The 22173-nt window shown below is 42.9% G+C and overlaps 1 protein-coding gene across 1 annotated transcript in view; it reads right to left on the bottom strand.

The window, feature by feature from the left end:
* LOC126281352 (protein groucho) overlaps window positions 1-22173 on the bottom strand; it is a 643208-nt gene that overhangs the window by 4172 nt on the left and 616863 nt on the right. Inside the window, exon 17 of the mRNA XM_049980260.1 lies at window positions 10687-10845. Within this exon, the coding sequence (XP_049836217.1) occupies window positions 10687-10845 (159 nt within the window). The remainder of the gene's footprint in view (window positions 1-10686; window positions 10846-22173) is intronic.

Here is a 22173-nt window from a genome sequence, read left to right as displayed (position 1 = left end):
TAACTTACAGTTCAAATGACTGCCTTTGATGGGATAGGTGATGGTGGGAGGAAGTATGGGACAAGTCTTGCACCTAGATCTATTATAGGGATATGAGCCATAAGGCAAGGAGTTGGGTGCAAGAGTTGTGCAGAGACAGACAATGATATTGTGTCAGTTCAGTAGGCAGCAGGATACCACTGTGGGTGGGGTGAGAAGAATAGTGGGTAGGACAGTCCTCATTTCTGGGCACAACTAGGTAGTTGAAACCCTTGTAGAGAACCTTATTCAGTTGCTCCAGACCTAGGTGGTACTGAGTCATGAGGCAAATGCTCAACTGTGGCTGGATGGTAGGACTTTGGGTGATGGGTGATGACTGGAGAGACAAGTCATGTGACATCTGTTTCTGTACAAGGCTGGGAGGGTAATTATGGTCTGTGAAGGACTCAGTGAGGCCCTTGGTATATTTCAAGAGAGACTGTCCCTCATTACAGATGCGATGGCCAGAGGTGGCTAAGCTGCATGGAAGGGTCTTCTTGGTATGGAATGGGTAGCAACTGTTGAAGTGGAGGTATTGCTGGTGGTTGGAGGTTTGATATGGATGGAGTACTGATGTAGCGAACTTTGAGGTGGGGGTCAACATCAAGGAAGGTGGCTTGTTGGGTTGGGGAGGACCAGGTGAAGGAAATGGAGGAGAAGATGTTGAGGTACTGGAGGAATGTGGATGGTGTGTCATCATCCTCAGTCCAGATCACACAAATGTTGTCAATGAATCTGAACCAGATAATGAGTTTGGGATTCTGGGTGGTTAGAAGGGGTTCCTCTAGATGGCCCATGAAAAGGGTGGCATAGGATGGTGCCATGTGGGTACCCATTGCCATACCCTCATTTGTCTGTAGGTGATGCTGTCGAAGGAGAAGGAATTGTGGGCGAGTACATATCTGGTCATGGTGACCAGGATGGAGGTTGTAGGTTTGGAATCCATTGAGCCTTTGGAAAGGTAGTGTTTAATGTCAGCAACGCCAGGGGGCATTAGGGATGTTAATGTAAGGGGATATGGCATCAATAGTGAGGAGAAGGGCACCATGTGGTAAAGGAACAGGTCGGTGGAGGAAACTGTTGGTATCTTTTATATTTATATCACAGTTGTATCGAACTGTGCGGATTATCTGGCAGAAGGATCCGCCAGCTGTCAGATTCATCCCTCCTCACCCCTACCATTCCCCTGCACTGCTACCTTCTACATGCTTCCGTAAGTCCATAAAACCAAACAGCCAGGATGCTCCATTGTGGCTGGTTTTGTGCCCCCACTGAGAGAACCTCCGCTCTCATAGACCAACATCTTTAGCCTATTACCCACAACCTACCATCCTATATAAAAGATACCAACCATTTCCTCCACCAACTTTCCACAGTTCCTGTTCCTTTAGCAAAAGGTGCCCTGCTTGTCACTATTAATGCCACCTCCCTTTACACTAACATCCTTAATGCCCATAGCCTTGTTGAAATTGAACACTACCATTCCCAACACCCAGCAGATTCCATACCTACAACTTCCTACCTGGTCAACATGACCAACTCTTTCCTCACCCACAATTACTTCTCCTTTGAAGACATCACCTACAAACAAATCCAGAGCATGGCAATGGGTATCTGCATGGCACCATCCAATCCGAAGGGCCATCTAGAGGAACCCTTCCTTGCCACCCATAATCCCAAACTCCTCACCTGGTTCAGTCACTGACGACATGTTAGTGATTTGGATCGAGTATGAGGACGCCCCATCCACATTCCTATAACACATCAACACCCTCTCCCCCATTTGCTTCACCTGGGCCTCCTCAATCCAACAAGCCATCTTCCATGATGTCGACTTCCAACTCTAAGATAGCTGCATCAGTAGCTCAATCCATATCAGACGTACCGACCACCAGCAATACCTCCACTTCAACAGCTGCTACACATGCTATACCAAAATGTCTGCTTGTGTCTGTGTCTGTGTGTGTGTGTGTGTGTGTGTGTGTGTGTGTGTGTGTGTGTGTGTGGGCGCGCGCGTGCGTGCGTGCGCGTGTGCGAGTGCGAGTGTACACCTGTCCTTTTTTCCCCCTAAGGTAAGTCTATCTGCTCCAGGGATTGGAATGACTCCTTACCCTCTCCCTTAAAACCCACATCCTTTCGTCTTTCCCTCTCCTTCCCTCTTTCCTGAAGAAGCAACCGTCGGTTGCGAAAGCTAGAAATTTTGTGTGTGTGTGTTTGTGTGTTTTATTTATTGTGCCTGTCTACTGGCACTTTCCCGCTTGGTAAGTCTTGGAATCTTTGTCTTTAATATAACCATATAATGAGCTGTATAATGGAATGATGACAATGAAAACTTGTGCCGGACTGGGACTCTAACCTGGATTTCCCACTTACTGCGATCAGCCACCTTACCATTTGCCTATGCGAGCACGATTCACAGCCAGACACAAACTTCCATATGTTGTCTCTACTCTGAACTCTTACATCCATTACGTATATTCCCATACAGGGATGACAATTTGCTTGGAAGTGCCTGTATCATTCCATTATACAGCTGGTGGTTATCGATATTCGCAAGTGCAAATACATTTCATGTATTTCATAACAGCTATAATCACTGCAGTGCCCATTCCAATGCATCCACAGTCTTTTTTATTTCTCTCCTTTTTTGTCCCCTCTTCCCCCTCCCTGTCTGCACCTAGCAACCGTACCCTCTCCCAACCATGGCTCTGTATGCTCCCACAATCAGTACTTTACTGTCACCCACCCCAATCCTGTTATCCATTCCCCCCTCTGCCCCAGCCTCCTCCTTTCTGCCACCACAATGATGTCTTCTTCCCCCATAAACAGCTGCTCACAATCTGGTCTCGGCAGCCAAGACAGTGGTCGTGTGTGTGTGTGTGTGTGTGTGTGTGTGTGTGTGTGTGTGTGTGTGTGTGTGTGTGTGTGTGTGTATACTTTGGAAAAAGGGTCTTTCTGGCCTAAAGCTTACTTGTTTGACAGTCTTTTTGTCGTGCCCATCTGTGACTCAGCACCTCCACTATGTGGTGAGTAGCAATCTATCCTTTCCATAATATTGTCATTAACTTTGTGTATGTTTCTAATGTAATTCTGAAGATGAAAATATTGTTCTACACCTTACAATTTCAAATGGAACCCAACATTTACAATTCATTATTAAATAACCTAAACTGAATAAAGAAATAATAAATACACTTGTGAAAGATTCTAATATTATTGACTTACAATTTAAATAATATTGCTATGGACTAAACCATCTTAATTACTTTAAGTCTATTATACTAAATTAACACTGTGGTGGATATATAATAATACTAAAATAAATGATAAATTATAGTTTAGTTAACAATATGGGGTAAATCTAATACGTGTATGAACTATTTATCTAAAGTAACTATTTATCTAAACAATGGGATTCTTCCAGAATATTGTTCAAGTGCATGTGATCTCAGTGATATTTTGAAGGAAGTGTTTTGAATGAACAACAAGCATTCTATGCAGTTAGTCAGTGGTAGTTTTGTCTTGATTGTCATGTTAGGATTTTATTTTCTAAAATAAGCAACTATAAAGTATCTTAACATGCATAGCAGTTTGATGAGTTAGGTTGCAAAAGATTCAACTCTTAAGATCTAGGTAGAGAATTTGAGCAAAATGGATTAATACAATATTTTCAGTTTCTGCTAATTTCAGGTGCTTAAATATCCGTACTCCGTCAGTGAAGTTTACTGTCACGACCTTTGATTATTGTGACTGCAATGTGCTTCTTGGCAATACCAGTTTCAATACAATGCTGGCAACCAGTTGCTACAGCTATCGATTTTAACATGTGCAAACTATGTCTAGCCCAATCTCATAATACATGTGCCCCTTGCTGTATGAATGGGATATTAAGGGTATGTATAATTGTGGATATGCCATCCTGCCAATAAACAATTTCAGCATTTCATTATTCTTACACAGAAGTAGCAGCACTTGTTGCTTCTGCCTGTTAATCTATAACTTGACTCGTTCCACATTCTTTAAGGCTGTCTTTCATGATTGAATTTATTGAACTTTTTGAGTTAATGAATCTCTCTCTATTGTGTGCAACATCTATTTATTTACAGAATTTTGAATGTAGTAGATGTTAGGAATGATAAATTATTTTTTACATGCCCCTTGAAAGCTGAATTTTCAAGAGAGGCTTGAGAATGCTCCCAGTTAAATAAGTCCACCAATGACAAACAAAATACAATAAATAGAAGCTTCTTATTGGTTCTTTAGCAATCTGTGTTTACACTACAGTTACAATACAGTTTGCAAATTGTAAAAACTGCTTTGAGAACTTTTTTATGTGGCTTCAAGTCTGGGCAACTATAGGGCAACTATAGGGCATCAGATATGGCCTTAACTTAGCACATTTAAGGGGGATCTTCTTTTTAACATCTGGCACAAGTCAGAACACAAAAAAGAAGTACGAAGTGAACACTTAAAAAATCTAAGATGGATAACTGTTGAAAATGATAGAGGGCTGCATGCATTATCAACTTTCACCAATTACAAACGAATATCCACTGGTAATAAGCAATTCAAATCAAAGAAATATATGAGGGATTGTAGTCCAGTTTTTCTACTTTAACTAAACACGCACAATACAATCACTTTAAAAAACTTTAAATTCAACTGTTGAGCTAAAAATTATGACCACCTGCTTAAGAGCATGTTGTTCCATCTTTGGAATGCAATATGAGGTGTGACTATAAAATAATGGGATTATTGCTGTAAATATTTCACTTCAGGACTGTACATATTTAGATATTGTCACCCTTAATATATTCCCCTCATCTATCCCTACAACGCTCAATACGAATTTTCCACTGATGGAAACAGTGCTGGAAGTCTTCCTTTGTGAGATCCTTGATGACACATGCCCTTTCAGTGGACTGAAATCATGTCCCTTTTAATGTAGATTTGGCCTTGGGGAAAAGATAAAAATCATGGTGCATGGTCTAACACTAGGATGCCGTACTTCATTAGAGACCTCTAAACAGACAATGCAGTATGAACCAGAGCACTGTCTTGACGCAGACTTTTTCTTTCACAACTTGGATCCATTTTTTTTTTCCTTACTTTCCCACAGAAGTGGTTCATGGTGTTGGTTCCTGTAGTCATGTCCTAGTTCCTGAACCATGGGCAACATATGAGTGGCCAAGTAAGTGGTCCCAACAGTCGGGATACCGTTACTTTGGAATAAGTCTGGGCATCTCGGACATATTCTGAGTCGTGGTCACCTTTATGCTCTCCTCCGGCAAAGACTACTAACTCCATCGGTTAGTCCCTCAGCCGTCAGGGGTAAAACCCAATGGGACTCAGGGCAAGTAAGGCTAGCAACCTGCTTCCCTGGTACTTTAAATATGATGCTGGCAATAATCAGAGCAAAATGCCTCGGACCTTTGGAGGTGACGGAGTCCCACCTCTAACTGACAAACCAGGGACTCCTAAGATACAACTTGGCAAACAAATGGCAATGAGATGGGGAGCTAATAATATCAATGGGGGCTACTCTGGGAAGAAGGAAGAGCTGGCAGAGGCTGCAAGTAAGATGGGGCTGGACGTTTTAGCTGTTAGTGACATTCGGATAAGGGGTGAGAAAGAAGAGGAAGTGAGAGAATACAAGGTCTACCTGTCATAAGCTAAGCAGGAATAGCACAATGGGGTGTAGGGCTTTACATCAGGAAAGAAATGGAACCCAGTGTAGTTGCAACAAGGTATGTAAACGAACGACTGATGTGGATAGATTTTTGACAGTGACTAGCAAGAAAATTAGGATTGTGTCAGTATATTCACATTGTGAAGGGACAGATCAAGTTAAGATGGATAGTTTTTATGAGGCGCTCAGTGACGTAGTTGTTAGAGTAAAGGACAAGGACAGTGTTCGGCTCATGGGTGATTTCAAATCGAACAGAAGGGTATGAAAAGGTTATGGGTAAATTTGGAGAGGATATGGAGGCCAACAGGAACAGGAAACAACTCTTGGATTTCTGTGCCAGTATGGGCTTAGTAATCACAAACTCCTTTTTTAAACATAAGAACATTCACCGGTATACTTGGGAAAGCAGGGGAACCAGATCTGTCACTGACTATATAATAACAGATCAGGAATTCAGGAAGGCTGTGAGAGACACACGTGTAGTCAGGGGATTCTTTGATGACACTGATCATTATTTAATCTGCAGTGAAATTAGGATTGTGAGGCCGAAAGTGCAGGAAGTCAGGTCCATACGTAGGGGGATAAGAGAGGAGAAACTTCAGGATAAGGAAATCAGGTTCAAATGGCTCTGAGCACTATGGGACTTAACTGTTGTAGGAAATCAGGCGCAAGTACATAACAGTGATCTCAGAAAGGTACCAGTTAGTTGAATGTAGTCATTTACAGTCATTGGAAAAGGAATGGACAAGGTACAGGGACGCAGTACTAGAAGTGGCTAAAGAATGTCTTGGAACAGTAGTGTGTAAAAGTAGGATGAAGCAAACAGCTTGGTGGAATGACACAGTCAAGGCAGCCTGTAAAAGGAAAAAGAAGGCGTATCAAAAATGGCTACATACTAGAACTCAGGTAGACAGAGAAAGTTATGTTGAAGAAAGAAACAAAGCCAAACAGATAATTGCAGCATCCAAGAAGAAATCTTAGGAAGGCTTTGGAAACAGGTTGGAGACATTGGGTCAAGCTGCTGGAAATCCATTCTGGAGTGTAATTAGCAGTCTTCAAAAGGGAGGTAAGAAGGAAATGACAGGTATTTTGGACAGGTCAGGAAAACTGCTGGAGAATCCTGTGGATGCCATTGGCAGATGGAGGGAATATTTTGAAGAGTGAAAATACGATTAGTAATGTTTCAGGTTTCGAGGTAGAATGGGATAGGAATGATGATGATGGAAATAGGTTCACATTTGAAGAAGTGGAGAAAATGGTCAATAGATTGCAGTGCAATAAAGCAGCTGGGGTGGATGAAATTAAGTCGAAACTCATCAAATACAGTGGAATGTCAGGTCTTAAATGGCTACACAGGATAACTGAAATGGCCTGGGAGTTGGGACAGGTTCCATCAGACTGGACAAAACCAGTAATCACACCAATCTTTAAACATGGAAAAAGAAAAGATTGTAACAACTACAGAGGTATCTCTTTAATCAGCATTGTGGGTAAAATCTTCTCAGGTATTTTTGAAAGGAAAGTGTGAGTATTAGTTGAGGACCAATTGGATGAAAATCAGTGTGGGTTTAGGCCTCTTAGAGGTTGTCAGGACCAGATCTTTAGCTTACGGCAAATAATGGTGAAGTGCTCTAAGTGGAACAGGGAATTGTATCTATGCTTTATAGATCTAGAAAAGGCATATGACCGGGTTTCTAGGAGGAAGTTATTGTCCGTTCTATGAGATTATGGAATAGGAGGCAAACTTTTGCAAGCAATTAAAGGTCTTTACATGGATAGTCAGGCAGCAGTTAGAGTTGACAGTAAATTGAGTTCATGGTTCAGAGTAGTTTCAGGGGTAAGACAAGGCTGCAACCTGTCTCCACTGTTGTTCATATTATTTATGGATCACATGTTGAAAACAATAGACTGGCTGGGCGAGATTAGGATAGGCAGTCTTGCATATGCGGATGACTTAGTTGTGATGGCAGATTCGATTGAAAGTTTGCAAAGTAATATTTCAGAGCTAGATCAGAAATGTAAGGACTATGGTATGAAGATTAGCATCTCCAAAACGAAAGTAATGTCAGTGGGAGAGAAATATAAACAGATTGAGTGCCAAATAGGAGGAACAAAGTTAGAACAGGTGGACGGTTTCAAGTACTTAAGATGCATATTCTCACAAGATGGCAACATAGTGAAAGAACTGGAAGCGAGGTGTAGCAAAGCTAATGCAGTGAGTTTTCAGCTACGATCTACTCTCTTCTGCAAGAAGGAAGTCAGTACCAAGACTAAGTTACCTATGCACCGTTCAATCTTTTGACCAACTCTGTTGTATGGGAGTGAAAGCTGGGTGGATTCAGGTTACCTTATCAACAAGGTTGAGGTTACGGATATGAAAGTAGCTAGGATGATTGCAGGTACTAGTAGATGGGAACAATGGCAGGAGGGTGTCCACAATGAGGAAATCAAAGAAAAACTGGGAATGAACTCTACAGATGTAGCAGTCAGGGCGAACAGGCTTAGATAGTGGGGTCATGTTACACGCATGGGAGAAGCAAGGTTACCCAAGAGACTCATGGGTTCAGCAGTAGAGGGTAGGTGGAGTCGGGGCAGACCAAGGAGAAGGTACCTGGATTCAGTTAAAAATGATTTTGAGGTAACAGGTTTAAAATCAGAAGCGGCACTAATGTTAGCACTGAATAGGGGATCATGGAGGAATTTTATAAGGGGGGCTATGCTCCAGACTGAATGCTGAAAGGCATAATCAGTCTTAAATGATGATGATGATGATGATGATTTTCCCACATAGTTGAGCGAGAACCTCAGGGTAGTAATGTCAATTAATAGTCTGACCTTCAAGAATCCAGTTCCATGAATATCAGAAAAAAAACAATTATCATTGCTTTGAATTTTGACGTGCTCATTCAAGCTATTCGCTCTTGGTGCATGGATCTGGATCACTTGTGAAAAACCAATATTCGTCACATGTTATCACTTGCCCCAAGAAATTAGGATCATTTTCAATGGTATTGAATGTGTCAGTACAAACATTTTCACGAGCTTCTTTTTGTTTGATAGTGAGAATTTTCAGCACTGTTTTGCGCTTACACTTTTCTAAATCGGTTAGGTAAAATTTATCTTGTGCATTCTTTGTCAGCTTCTACGGTTTCAGCAATCGACTGAATACTCAACCGGCAGTCAGACTGAATCATACTACCCACTTTTTCAATATTTTCATTTGTTTTTTATGTTGATGGGCATCCTGGGAGGGAGTTATCTTCAACGTTTTCTCGGCTATCTTGGAGATACTTCAACCACTTAAAAACTCACATACGTGATAAACAGTCTTCAGCATACACTTCTTTTAATAAAAGATAGGTTTCAGCAGCAGTTTTTCCAAGTTTCATGTGAAACTTCACAATAACTTGTTGCTTTATTATTACGTTCACCATTTTTGCTGCAAAACAAAACAACAGCTCTTACACAAATGAAGGCCATGGCCACACTGATTTGTCTATAGATGATAGAGATGCTGAGTTCAGCTGAGAAGGCTCCATGCTTCACTGCTATTGATTGCTCATCTTTGGTGATTGGATACTTAATTTGTGACAGCATCAGTCCCATTAATTTATAGCCACAACCCTTACAGCAGCAGATCCGAATGGCACGGATCTGACATGTCCCTGGTAGGTTTCTGGATGTATGTGGCACTAAATGTCTAAGCACAGGTCCTGTAAATTGCAGTCTGAGGGTTGGGGGGTGGGGGGTCAAACTGCTACCCGACAGTGTATCAGATGTGTTACATCACATGCACGTGAATTTGGAGGCATCCCTGTTGGTGGTTCACACAGTCCACAGCATTCATAATTCTATCAAGTAGTATCAGGGGCCCCATGAAAGCCGAGGCGAATGGCCTCCACAGCATAATAAGGCCCCCATTGGCCTGCAACTGTGGCACGATGCATGTTTTGAGAAGCCATTCCTTTGGATAACTGCAAACCCAGGCACAATACTTGACCTGGTCTAAAAAGAAATGTGATACATCTATCATGTTTCTTCTGATCCACAGTCCGATCTCTATGATCTCATGCCTATTGCAACTGTAATTGACAATGTTATGGGGCCAACACAGGAAGAAGTATGGGTTGCCTGCTGCAGAGCCACATGTTCAATGACTTGAGGTGAGGAGTGTGCTCCAAAACACTTGGGCCTGGAGCAGCTCTGTACTCTATCATCAGATCTACCACAGATCATCACCTATCCTGGTTTACAGTGAGCAAGGCTCCAATCTCCATATTTTTTGAAGAGATGCATATATCCAACACATTATCTCTTGCTCGTGGATCCACTGCCTTTAAACCACTTTCCATAAATGTTCCCAACAGTACCACATGAACAGCCAACCAGCTATACTATTTCTGAGATGCTTGTTCAACAGTCCCAGGCTGTAACAATATGTCATTCACAAGAGTCACTTATGTCAGTTGATTTCTCGTTTGTGGGCTGTATCATTGTTAGAATGACTCTCCATTCATTTCTGCTCTGCTTATATGCTTTCTTTACCATGTCATGTGCCCATGATGTCGCCAGGTGGTTTTTAATCCCACTATGAACAGTGGTTGTAATGTTTTAGCTCATCAGTATAAACTCATCTGCAGATAAAGTTCAAACAGGAACACCTTACTGTGCAACTTACATCACCATAACAAAAATAAAACTTAATTGAAGTCAGTGTCCTCTCCAAACCATATACAAAATGCTCTCCTCATTCAATAGCAGTCTTAATCCACTTGTATAGGACCTAATGTGGTTATCAACAGGTCTCACTGCCATTATCACTATTATTAGTAGTTTTTTTTTTTTTTTTTTTTTTTTTTTTTTGCGGGTGCAGTCAAAACTGTGGGCTGGACCCAGAAAGAAACCTAGACTTTTGCCTATACATAATTTATTGTTAATATTTATTTCAATACTGGTCTTAAAAATTATGCTAAATATACCTGGAATATTGATGCACCATACGGAGTCCTCCAGGCATTGAGCAAATTGTCTTTGCCAGTAGAGACAAACCACTTTCCACAGGCAGCAAAACGCAATGAAAGTACACAGGATTCATGCAGATGAAGCTGATATTTGTCTGGCTTCACAGCATGCAGCACCTGTAAGAAACAAAATACATCAGTCTGAATACTGTAACATAGGTAAGACTCATATGCAATTTCGTATGAGAATTTAGTTAAATTTTTGGATGAGATTTTATGTTAGAAAGAGGAACAGAAAAATAAGCAATATGGCTGGAAATACCATCCTTAAAAATTGAAATTTTGCCACTGACAGCTAATGAAAGAAAAAGAGATCAAGAGAGACAACACTTTGGAAAAAAGAAACGTAAAACTGAAACACAGTGCCCATCAACCAATGCGCATCAAACAAACTGTACTATTTTATAGACAGGGTGAGTCAAAAAGTACTTTACAACTTTGGAATGACACAGGAACTTATTGAGATAGCTTACTGAATCGGTACTGTATCCTTTTGTAGCAAACAAACTCAAGTTTCACATAAAAGTGGTGCCACATTGATATGATGTGATTACCACTTGATGCAGCAAACATCTCACTGGTAGTCAATTTCTTCTCAAATTTGTTGCAGCAAATCAGGTATAACTTGGGTGTCAGCAGTGTAGACTGAAGATTTCAGGTCAGACAAATTGTTTGGTAGGGAAGGAACATAGCCGGTCTAAGTGGCCAAGCGGTTCTAGGAGCTTTAGTCCGGAACCACACGACTGCTACGGTCGCAGGTTCAAATCCTGCCTCAAGCATAGATGTGTGTGATGTCCTTAGGTTAGTTAGGTTTAAGTAGTTCTAAGTTCTAGGGGCCTGATGACCTCAGATGTTAAGTCCCATAGTACTCAGAGCCAATTGAACTATTTGAAGGAACATATATACAGTCTTTAAATGAAATCCCAGAGAAAGAAATTCAATGGTGTGGAGTCTGGGAAGTGAGATGGCCACACGATTGGCCCTTCGTGGCCGGCCCACAGACCTGGGAAGCAATTATTGAGGAAGCTTGAAACTTATACGAGAAAATTAGGCAGTGCACAATTGTGGTATCTGCCATCACTCAGCCACCAGCCGACAATGATGGATGTCAACATGAGCAAAACGCAGCCAGCCGCACAGCTGCAAAGATAACACACACGGACAGGGCATATCGATTCCCCGACTGGCCACATAGTCCATTTCAATCGTAGAGGGAGTCCTACGCCTGCTTTTGCTCGCACTTGTGACTAGTGACCACACATACTAGGAACCCTGTGAAACTTAGGGTACTGTCTCTACTATCTCGGATGTGAACTGGAGTGCACTGGACTTGTGCAATTGTTATGGATTGTGAAGTGCTATTGTGCATCAATATCATTGTGAATTAAGCATTTAAGTATTTTGGATGTTATTGTGTTATTCTGTTATAACACAATAAAATGGCGGTGAGTCAACAAGAATCAACATCTCTGAATCACGCAGTTAATGCAGCAACAGGTGGAGAACCAGCAACAACTAATGGCTAGTCTACAGCCTCTTCTCACCAGCATCCTACATCAACAATCATTTCATCAAATTCCGGCTTTCCCTTCTTTTGATGAAGCCCTTGAAGAGTGGGAATCATATGAAACAAGTCTGAAGGAACACTTCTAGGCCTTCCAGACAACTGACATCAAGCTCATGAAATCTCTGTTTCTTTCTTGGTCTAAACAGGTGGCCTACATTTCTTGTGCAAATTGGGTCCTTGTCTACTCCTTTGGAATTATCATTTCCGGAGATATGTGCCTTGTTGATGCAATTTTACCAGCACCACCCACGCATTATTTCCTCACGAGTGGCTTTGTACCAATGCAAAAAGCACACAGCACAATCATATCGTGAGTGGGCAGCTGAATTACAAGGTCTCAGCCACAAATGCCATTTTGTCACTGCCACATATAATGAATTGTATGCTGAGGAAATGATCCATGATATGATTATTCGTGGTGCACTAGACAGAGAATTCCAAGATGACGCCCTATAACTTGAGGATCCTTCGTTAAGACAGAGTTTTAGAACTGGCTCAAATGACTGAAGCCTCATACGCTGTAAGCCAAAAATTGGAGACTTGGGTGGATATTGCAGCTGTCCATGCCACCTTGCCCCACAATCCTGATGATCCCTATATGCCCACTGACGATGTGGAGGTTGCCACCGTCCACCCCGACAGGTGTCCTGCATGCCCGTCCCGATCTCAGCAGAAGCCCAGCTGCTTTTCTCACCAGTGGACCCCACCCTGTCTTCCGTCTTGTCCAGACTGCTACAAACAACATGACAGGGACAACTGCCCAGATCGTTGGGCCTACTGCTCTCTGCACCTTACAAGATCATGTGTCATCGGTGTGTCATTCTGCTAAATCCAGGTCCAAGAAAAACTCTTAATACTCCAATGGATGTTAATCAGATTTCCACTATTGAGGTCCAGGACACTTTCTATAAATTGTTCCAGGACGCCTCCATTCACAACAGGCCACTAAAATTATAGAGCAGCAGCTAGCTGGATCAATTATGCAACTTATGTACATTTTGGAGCGCCCCCATTCAGACTTGCTCTCGCGGCTAGTGGCCTACAACAAACTCAGCATTCCTCTCCTGGGCCAGGTTGATCTTCCTACAAATTATTGTGGCACAACACGGATGATCACATACTGTATAATCAACAGCGGTACTACCACCATCCTTTCTGGCCTCAACAGCTTTTGTGCCTTTTGATTTTCTATCAAGGACTCTGTCAATGTGATTTCTGATGAAGTTCCATATGCTGGCCTGCAAGAGCTTTGTCATGAATACCAAGATATCTTCCGTGACGAATTGGGTAAAGCACACAATTTTCCGGCACATGTTTCCCTGATGCCTGGCACCCGCCCTCACTATTTTCGTGCCCGTCCAATCCCTATTGCTCTCCACAATCTCGTCAAGGAAGAACTAAATCGTCTCACTGCAGTGTGTGTCCTGGAGCCCATATCCTCCAGTCCATGGGCCACACCTGTCATCGTCATCAGGAAACCATCCAGAAAACTTCATTTGTGTGTTGATTTTAAAGTGACCATCAACTCCCAATCGGAAATCGACACATACCCACTACCTCGTACGGAAGAAATATTGGCAAAACTCCACAATGGCAAATATTTCTCTTAGATTGATTTAGCAAAGGCATACCTGCAGTTACCCTTGGATGATGCTTCTCAGGAGTTCCTCACACTCAACACTCCACATGGCCTGTATTGCCTAAAGTGACTCATGTATGGCATTGCTAGCACACCGGCCATTTTCCAGCGCTTTCTTGAACAATTGGTCGACTCAGTCAAAGGCTGTGTCAATTACCTTGATGATGTGATTGTTACACAACACACGATAAACAACCACCTCCAGATCTTCCAGGTTCTCCGTAATGGTAACCTCTGTTACCACAAAAGCAAATGCTGCTTTTTCCAGCAGGAAATTGAACATCTGGGACACAAGACCTCCAGCAAAGGAATCAAGCCACTAGACCATCATATCCACGCCACTGTCCAGTTGCCTAGACCCACCAATATCACGCAACTGCAGCCCTGTTTTGGTAAACTGTCATACTACCGGAAGTTCCTTCCTGTGGCAGCAACGGTAACAGCTCCTCTTTCCCTACTTTGTATAAAAGGGATGCCTTTCACTTGGTCTCAGTCTTGTGAAACTGCCTCCCAGACCTTGAAATCACAACTGCTTACAGCCCCATGCCTTTCCTGCTTTGACCCTCGGCAGCAACTCATCCTGGCTACAGATGCATCGGAGGCGGGTGTCGGGGCAGTGTTGGCGCATCGATTCACAGATGAAATATATGCCTCTAAAACATTTTCAGATACTCAGAAAAAATATTCCCAGATCAAAAAAAAAAGGCTCTTGCCATTGTCTTTGCACTAAATAAATTTCACATATTTCTGTATGGTACTAAGTTCCACAGATCACAAACGTCTCATTGCTTTGTTCCACCCTGCCTCCAAAATTCTGGACCAGGCGGCTCATCGTTTGCAGCACTGGGAGCTGTTCCTGACCCATTGTCAATATGACATTTACTTTCGGCGTACTTCAGAACATGCTAGTGCAGACGCCCTCTCACACCTTCCCTGGGGCCCCGATCCTGAATTTGACAAAGAAGAGCTTCTCTGTTTTCAGATGAATGTTGCAGTCCAAGTGGCGGAGGACTCCTTCCCACTGACTAGTTCCACAGTTGCAAAGGCAACAGGTCAGGATCCTGATCCAGTGGGTCTGCAGTAGCATTCTCCACGGAAGGCCAGCGAGGCAGCCACCTCTCTCTTCTCCTGCCTGCCGACACTACTTTACCATGGGCCACCAGTTCACCATAGTAAACAGTAGTGCTCCTGCTCCCTGAGGATGGACAACTGTGGGTGATCATTCCAGATGCACTGCGCTCCAAGGTCCTGCAACTGTTTCATGAGGGCCATTGGGGCATCACCTACTCCAAGCTCTTGGGTTGCCATTATTTGTACTGGCCTGGCATGTGCTGTGACATTGAAGAGATGGGCCGTGCCTGCCCAGCTTGCCAGCACCAGCAGGTGGCACCATGTCAGACTTTTTCTTCTGGCCTCCCTGCTGATGCCCGATGGAATGTCTACACCTAGATTTCGTTGGTTAGTGTTTTGATGATACCTACCTCATCGTAGTGTATGCTTATCTCACTTACCATATGTTGTCCATTGTCATTCCATGAGCACATCCGTTACTGTACCTGCCTTAGAACGTGCTTCGCCATTGAAGGCCTTCATGAAGGGAAGGTTACTGACAACAGCCGTCAATTGGCTGCTGGGTGTGAGATCCTCCAACAGTGGGGGCGCAAGGTTTTCCGTGTCAAGATCCAGGATCAGGTCATGCTCTAGAATGCTAATCAGCTCCTTCCTCAGTCAGCACAGCAACTATAGACTGCCTGCCAGCAAGATCCTCACCGACAGTTGGATCGCAGGCCCATCAGCCGGATTTCTCCTCCACCTGCTGCGGACCTGCTGGTTCCAGCTGGTGGCATCACAGGTATCCCACGGCCTCTGCTCACTGGCCAGTGGCTGTCTCCTAGCCCTGAGGGCGGTTCGGCCTTGCCCAATGTCCGGAGCCCATCCAGACAACAGCCGCCTTCACTGGGAGCACAACCTTTGGCAGAAGACATTTCCCCCGCACCACAATGCCGTTCTTGGACAGGGGGTCAGATGACGAGACACCTCTGCAACTGCCTCCACCATCTCAGCCCTAGCAGGTCGTCCAGCCTCGCTGTCTACGCCATTGCCAGGGACATTTTCGGCACCACTCTCCCACACGAATCTGATGGTGAACACATGGATGGCTCCTACATCACCAGCCACTGTTTCACAGCTTCCTGTGGGAGGAGGAGTGTGGTATCTGATATCACACAGCCACCAGCCAACAATGGCGGACGTCAACACACGGAAAGCACAGCCAGCTGCACAGCTACAAAGATAACACAAATGGACTGGGCACATAGATTCACCGACTGGCTGCGAAGCCCATTACGAAATGACCACTACAGGGCCAGTGTTGCGAAATGGAGACGATTCTCCACTCAGCCCCTAGTGCCACCACATGCCGTATTCACGGACTACCAGGACTGTATATAGGCCACTGCAACAGCTTCATACAGCGAGTCTAGCACCTGTCTTTGCTTGCACTTGTAACTAGTGACCACACATACTATGAACCCTGTGGAACTTAGGATACTGTCTCTAACATCTCGAATGTGAACTGGGGTGCCCTGGACTTGTGTAATTGTTATGGATTGTGAAGCGCTGTTGTGAATCAGTATCGTTGTGAATGAAGCATTTAAGTATTTTGGATTTTATTGTGTTATTCTGATATAACAGCAATCTTGCTGGTAATAAACCATTCCATTTCGCTTATCTTCATCAATCTGTGGAATTGAAGCTCCTGGTGGCAGACAGGGGTATTCATGAACTATGTAAATCAAACTTGAGGTTGTTTGCTACAAAAGACATATCTACCATTTCTAACAAATTATTATTTTGGTGCTATCCAAAATTTTCGGGACTGGTGCTGCCATTTGTTGAAAACCTTACCTTTGAACTAATGGTCACCATCACTCTCGAAGTAGTTCCCATCTGCATGTACACACTGGTCCCAGAGCTTCCGCCACTGGTCAAACGTTTTCTGGAAGTCCTGTTCTTTGAGGGTGCTTATCACCACCAGCGATGCTTCTTGAATCCTCTCTAGAGTGTTGAACCAATGGCCTTTCAACTTGAGTTTCAGTTTTGGGAATAGCACGAAGTCACAAGGTGCCAAATCTGGCAAGTAGAGCGAATGGAATACAACTGCCATGTTGTTTTTTGCCAAAAAGGTCGTGGTGAGCAAGGACGTGTGACAGGGCGCATTGTTGTGATGCAGCAGCCGGTTCCCTTGATGCCAAAGTTCAGGCCATTGTCACTGCACGTTTTCACGGAGCCGTCGCAAAATGTCACAGTAGTACATGGAATTCACTGCTTGGTTGGGTGCGAAGAATTCCTTGTGCGCAGTTCCCTTGGTATAAAAGAAAACGATGATCATGCTCTTCACTTTGCTCTTCACCTGCCTCGCTTTTTTGAGTTTTGGAGAGCCTAGGCTCTTCCACTGGGGCGACTGTTGCTTTGTCTCTGGGTCATAACGGTAAATCCAGCTCTAGTCGCCCGTGATAACCTGTGGCAAGAAGGTTGGATCATCAAATGCGGTCTGACAAAGGTCCGTGCACGCTTCAACATGCTGTGCCTTCTGATTGGCAGTCAAGATCCTTGGCACAAATTTTGCGGTGACACGATGCATCCCCAATTCATCAGTCAACATTCGTTGACATGTCCCATAAGCAATACCTACTTCATTCGCAAGGTCTTGAATGGTTCGATGTCGATCCACACGAACCAGTTGTTGAAGTTTGGCTACAATCTCTGGCGCTATGTGTCTAACAGGCCTTCCAGTGTCAGCATCATCTTTGATGTCTGTATGGCATGCCCTGAAATGAGCATGCCACTCAAACACACGGCTCATGTTCTGTCCCTCAAACACTTGTTGAATCTTGGAGGGGCCTCCTTTGCACTTTTCCTGAGATTCACACAGAATTTGATACACACATGCTGTTCTGCTCACAGATCCATCATAAAATCGTCACACACCGAATACAGAGTATTACGGAAATCATTGTGGACACGTAACACGTCCTCCCAGCTGAATGCCACTCTGCACACTGACTCATCAGATATGCAGCAGCCTCGAAAATTTTGGATTCCACCTCTTAACTCACCGAAAGGCAGAAGCTCTGCACCATCAAAAGAAGCACAAACAAAATGTATAAAGCTTTGCTTTGCTAGCTTTTGGAACGAAATTCCTTCCTCAAGCTGTAGGAGAAACATGCAACAAACAAGCAAATACACACGCACACGCCCGCCCACACGCTTCATGAAATCCTCCCCACTCCACCAAGAGGCACACACACACACACACACACACTATTGGGTGGGGGCTGGGGGGGACAGCGAATTGCATGATGTGCTGTATAGATAGCCCATGAATGGCTCCACACTATCCCACACAAGCCACTAGATCAGACTCATCCAAGAATTGCGCCCCGCGGGAGCAAGGCAGTGTAGTTCAATGCCCCGTCGAAGACCATGTTTCGCTAGTGTCGGCATGGGAGCGAGAGAGAGAGAGAGAGCTTCGGGGCGAGTGAGACCGCACAGCACTGCTCTGTGCTGGGCTGTCCCACGGTCTGATCCAACGTAAACAAAATATTCTATTTTAGAAATAGTTTTATGTACGGGATATAGTGTCTCATTCTTACTGTCCCATGGGCCAGGAAAGAGCTGCCAGTCGAATGATCACAATTAGTGATACAGGCATGTGCATGTGACTGAATGTGTGTGTGTGTGTGTGTGTGTGTGTGTGTGTGTGTGTGTGTGTGTGTGTGTCCTACAGCTTGAGAAAGGAATTTCATTCTGGAAGCTAGCAAAGCAAATTTCTGTATCTTTTGTTCATGTATCTGTCGATGGTTCGGTGCTTCTGCCTTTCAGTGAATACTCTCTTTATTCCTAAATAATGTTATTCTCAACCAGAACTTTTCATACATCTACTGACCCTCTAAGTTATCTCAATAGATTTCTACATAATTCCAAAGCTGTGAAGTCCTTTTTGACTCGCACTGTAAAGTTGCTGAGACTACAAAATAAATACAATATTTTCTAAAAGACTGCAAAACAAAGCAGTGATAACAACAAAATAAGTCAGTCAAGGAAAAGCAAGAATCTTGGAGACTCTAAAGAGGGAGAAATCATATATGACAGTAAATTGCAGATGCTCAGTAGCTCTGTTGTTGGGACATTCAAGTACTCCTGCACAGCACAATCAAGTTAGAAGAATAATAGGATTGTGGTTGACACCACTTCATACTTGCAGATGACAAAGACCATCTTTATTGACAGTTTGTTCATGCAATACATCACTGGCAATTGAGGTCAAGCAGTAATGGATAATCATTATTCATTGTGCCAGTTGATAGTGATGGTCATCTTGATTGCACATATGTGAAGTGTGTGGGCATGACAAGACATCTCTTACAATACTTCAAGAAGATAGCTTGGATACTCATTTGTGAAGAAAATATAGTAGATATCCTTGTAACATATAGACCTGTCCACTTTCCATACGTATAATGGCTCCTGTATCACTGACCATGAAGCAGCTGTAGCAGTGATGATTAAGGAAGTACAAAGGACTACTAAAACAATTAGAAAGATTTGCATATTCAGTAACTAGATAAAGAAGTAGCAATTCCATACCTGAAGAAGGAACTAAAAGCTATTTCATTCTGTATAGGAGAATGTAGGGAAACTGTTGCTTAAGTTTAAAAGAATAGTTAACCAATTACTAAATAGGTGGGCTGTGTACCTAGCAGAACTGTTTCTGATGAGAGCCACCCCCATTGTGTACAGTCACTTTAAAGAAACACACAGTACTGCACAATAGGTGGAAAACAAAACATAGGGATTTAGAGAGAGGTGCTAAATGAAATGTGTTTCACTGTCAAAAGGGCAATTGTGACACTTTCAATTACTACTTTAACAGAATCTTATCAAAAATACCTCTCACAAAACAAAAAGAATTTCAGATTATATGTAAATACTATCACTGGCACCAGCACTATCCAGATGCTCATGGATGACACAGGAACTGAAACTGAGGGTGGCAAAACAAAAGCAGAATGCTGAGACCCATTTTAAAATGTTTATTTACAAACGAAGATACAGGAATACTGTTCCAGTTTAATTCCTTCACAATTGCAAATATGAGTGACACATATATTAATGTCAATGGTGCTGAGAAACAGCCAAAAATCATTAAAAGTGAACATGACTTCAGGGCCCCATAAAACACTATCAGATTCTATTCAGCACATGAACAGGGCTATGTCTTGTATACCATAGTGCTCTCACCTAGCAGCTGTGCACTCCCCCATCACCACGCCTGACACGAGGAGGGAGAAACTGTGAATGCATCGCATTTAAATGACAGTGTAATCACAGTGCATAGGACTTAGTTTCATATTTTATATTTCTTAACAACACAGATCATTAAGAAAACAATTTTGCAGTATTATTTAATTACTTTTCGTGTACTGAAGGCATAACATAATTTTTATCTGGTACAAACTTTTGGAACATGGACAGAGACACATAATTTCACAGATTTTCATACTCACGTTACCATGTAATTATGACTTATTTAGGTTAATGATGGGAAAAAGCTGTTCTCGCACATACAACAACATTATGAAAAGAATAGATTGCTACTCATCAAAAGGCCTTCTTCTAAAGTAGAAAACACACACACTTGTGAGTTATGCTTGTGCGGATGTTTGTGTTTTCTACTTTATATGGAGGCCTTATGGACAAACGCTTAACTATATAGCAGAAACAAAGATTCCAAGACTTACCAAGCGGGAAAGCGCCGGTAGACAGGCACAATAAAATAACACACACACAAAATTTCTAGCTTTCGCAACCAACGGTTGCTTCTTCAGGAAAGAGGGAAGGAGAGGGAAAGACGAAAGGATGAGGGTTTTAAGGGAGAGGGTAAGGAGTCATTCCAATCCCGGGAGCGGAAAACTGCTTGTGTCTGTGTGTGTGTGTGTGTGTGTGTGTGTGTCTGTGTGTGTCTGTGTGTGTGTGTGTGTGTGTGTGTGTGTGTGTGTGTGTGTGTACACGCACGCGTGTGCACGCGAGTATATACCTATCCTTTTTTCCCCCAAGGTAAGTCTTTCTGCTCCTGGGATTGGAATGACTCCTTACCCTCTCCCTTAAAACCCACATCTTTTCGTCTTTCCCTCTCCTTCCCTCTTTCCTGAAGAAGCAACCGTTGGTTGCGAAAGCTAGAAATTTTGTGTGTGTGTTTGTGTGTTTTATTTATTGTGCCTGTCTACCGGCGCTTTCCCGCTTGGTAAGTCTTGGAATCTTTGTTTTTAATATATTTTTCCCGTGTGGAAGTTTCTTTCTATTTTATAAATATATAGCAGGATTTTTTTTCCTGTCTGCAGCTCATCATCTCTTGTATGTGGTAAATAGCAGTCTATCTTTTTCATAATATTGTTGTTATTCCATTATGAATTTTCCATTGTTTGTTTTCACACACACACATGTTGATTCAAATATTTTATCACATTTGAAACCTCACTGTGGAAACTCTTTCAGAGGAAAACAATGTAGACCTCATGGACACTTTCAATGTAAAAGAATTTTCTTTTAAACAGGGTGGGCTGAAGTGGCCGAGCAGTTCTAGGTGCTACAGTCTGGAACCACACGACTGCTACGGTCGCAGGTTCAAATCCTGCCTCGGGCATGGATGTGTGTGATGTCCTTAGGTTAGTTAGGTTTAAGTAGTTGTAAGTCTAGGGGACTGATGACCTCAGAAGTTAAGTGCTCAGAGCCATTTGAACCATTATTTAAAACAGGAATTATACTGCAGATCACTCAGTTCCAACTGCACATGCAAAGTGGTGCTTTCAACTGAAATAGCAAATGATCTCGAAAACAGCTCAAAAACAGAGGTAAGATTGGCAGTGTTTCAAAATTTTTAGAAAACTATCCCTGACATTCCTTCATGGCCACAATGAAATTTTCAAACCTTGCGTTTTCTTCAATAGCAATGAACTTAGGGTAACAAATAGGGTCCCCCCCCCCCCCCTTACACAATGTGATTTTCTTTTTAAATGCAGCCCCATCCAATCAGAAGTGATATGTTTCTCACACAGCAGTGCCTTAGTGTGGTCAGTGTGCAGTCAAATTCACTTAAAAATCAAAGTCTGGAATCCCATTCCTACCCTCGATTTTCCTTCATAAATTCGACAACAGCAGGTTTTAAATCAAAAAATCA

Source organism: Schistocerca gregaria, chromosome 7 (genome assembly GCF_023897955.1).
Source record: "Schistocerca gregaria isolate iqSchGreg1 chromosome 7, iqSchGreg1.2, whole genome shotgun sequence".
NCBI lineage: Eukaryota > Metazoa > Arthropoda > Insecta > Orthoptera > Acrididae > Schistocerca > Schistocerca gregaria.
This window is presented reverse-complemented; position numbering and strand designations above follow the sequence as displayed.